The sequence below is a fragment of the Myotis brandtii genome, unplaced genomic scaffold (genome assembly GCF_000412655.1).
Source record: "Myotis brandtii unplaced genomic scaffold, ASM41265v1 scaffold1236, whole genome shotgun sequence".
Taxonomy (NCBI): domain Eukaryota; kingdom Metazoa; phylum Chordata; class Mammalia; order Chiroptera; family Vespertilionidae; genus Myotis; species Myotis brandtii.
In genome coordinates this window covers 996315-997993 of record NW_005354316.1, presented here as the reverse complement: position 1 = coordinate 997993, position 1679 = coordinate 996315, and the positions used below count along the sequence as shown (strand labels likewise).

Here is a 1679-nt window from a genome sequence, read left to right as displayed (position 1 = left end):
CCCCAGCGTGTGCAGGGTTCCCAGGTTATGTCCAGCACAGAAGGGAGCCCCCTGAGGTCTGGGGAGGCCTCCCCGGCCTGAGGTCTGAAGGGCACCCCCCCGCCCAGGGTACTGGGAGGTGAACGGCTTCGGCCTCTTCGGGATCTACAAGTCGGACTTCGACCGCGTCGGAGGCATGAACACGGAGGAGTTCCGGGACCAGTGGGGCGGCGAGGACTGGGAGCTCCTGGACAGGTGACCCCCACCTCGTGGAGGCAGGCCTCCCGTCTTCCTCCCTCACCCAGGGCTTGCATGCCCGCAGAGCCTGTGCGCACCCCGTCCCGAAACCACTCCCCACGCCAGGGTCCTGCCGCTCAGCACAGCCCTGACCCCCGTCTCCACCCAGGGTCCTGCAGGCGGGGCTGGAGGTGGAGCGGCTGCGCCTGAGGAACTTCTACCACCACTACCACTCCCGGCGGGGCATGTGGGCCACGCGTGGCCGTGGCCGGAAGGGCTACCACAGGGCACTGCCCCCCCCTCTCTGGCCCCCCCAGGCCGCAGCCCCTCGAGCCCCGCCCCAGAGGGGCTGCCTGGACACGAGCAGGTCGGGCGGCTCGTCCCCACACTCTGTGCGATGATTTCTGTGAAATTTTGCCGTAGCGATGCCATTGTTTTCAGGATTTCCGTCTGTTCCATTTTTTATTCAGAATGAAATGAAATATTTTTTTTAGTTCTGACTGGTCCTCTGCCTGGCTCTCTTGGGAGGACAGGTGGCCTCGGCGACGCCTGTGGGTGGCCCGGGCCCTGCTCCTGATGGCCTTTCTGACCCGCAGCTGCAGTGGTCACGCTGACCCCTCCCTCCACCTCCAAGACCACTGTCCCTTTCGCCTCCTTTCCCTCGGAGCTTCTGGGTGGGGCCGGGAGGGGAAGGGCCTCGGACATCCTCTCTTCCACTCTCTCCAAAAATCAATGCGCCCTCGCTGGTGTGGCTCCGTGGATAGAGCGTCGGCCTGCGGACCGAAGGGTCCCGGGTTCGATTGGGTCAAGGGCACGTGCCTCAGTTGCAGGCTCCTCCTCGGCCCTCCTGGTCGGGGCGTGTGCAGGAGGCGATCCATCGATGTGTCTCTCTCACATCGATGTTTCTGTCTTTCCCTCTCTCTTCCACTCTCTCTAAAAATCCATGGGGAAATATCCTCGGGTGAGGATTAAAAAAAAGGAAAGGGAGGCGGTCACACTTGGCCTCCTGGGGTGCCTGTAGGATTAGACGGAGTGGGACGTTTCCCACACCCACCTGGTGCTGGGCAGTCCTCATGGACCCAGCGAGCGCACCCTCATCACCCGTTTTCTCGGGACTCTGCCGGAGGTGGCATCGGTGACAGGGGGAGGGGAGGAGACACCCTGCCGGGAAGGGGACCAGCTGCCTATCTCCCAGCTCGCTGCCCCCACCGGGGCCAGGCCACCCCTCCCCACTGGTCTCTGCTTCCTCTCATTCCCTCTCCTCACCGAGGCTGGTGCTCCTTTGAACACAAACCTGACAGCCCCTCGACTGGCCTTTCCCCCGGGGCGGCTCCCTGACCCCCGCGGCCTCCAGGACGCCAGCAGCATCGTGTTCCTCTGCGACCTGCACATCCACTTCCCCCCCAACATCCTGGACGCCATCCGCAAGCACTGCGTGGAGGGCCGGCTGGCCTTCGCCCCCG

At 64.4% G+C, this 1679-nt stretch overlaps 1 protein-coding gene across 1 annotated transcript in view; it reads left to right on the top strand.

Moving 5' to 3' along the window:
- B4GALNT4 (beta-1,4-N-acetyl-galactosaminyl transferase 4) overlaps window positions 1-1679 on the top strand; it is a 12542-nt gene that overhangs the window by 7823 nt on the left and 3040 nt on the right. Inside the window, 3 exon segments of the mRNA XM_014534011.1 lie at window positions 91-234; window positions 386-583; window positions 1285-1672. Of these exon segments, the coding sequence (XP_014389497.1) occupies window positions 91-234; window positions 386-583; window positions 1285-1672 (730 nt within the window).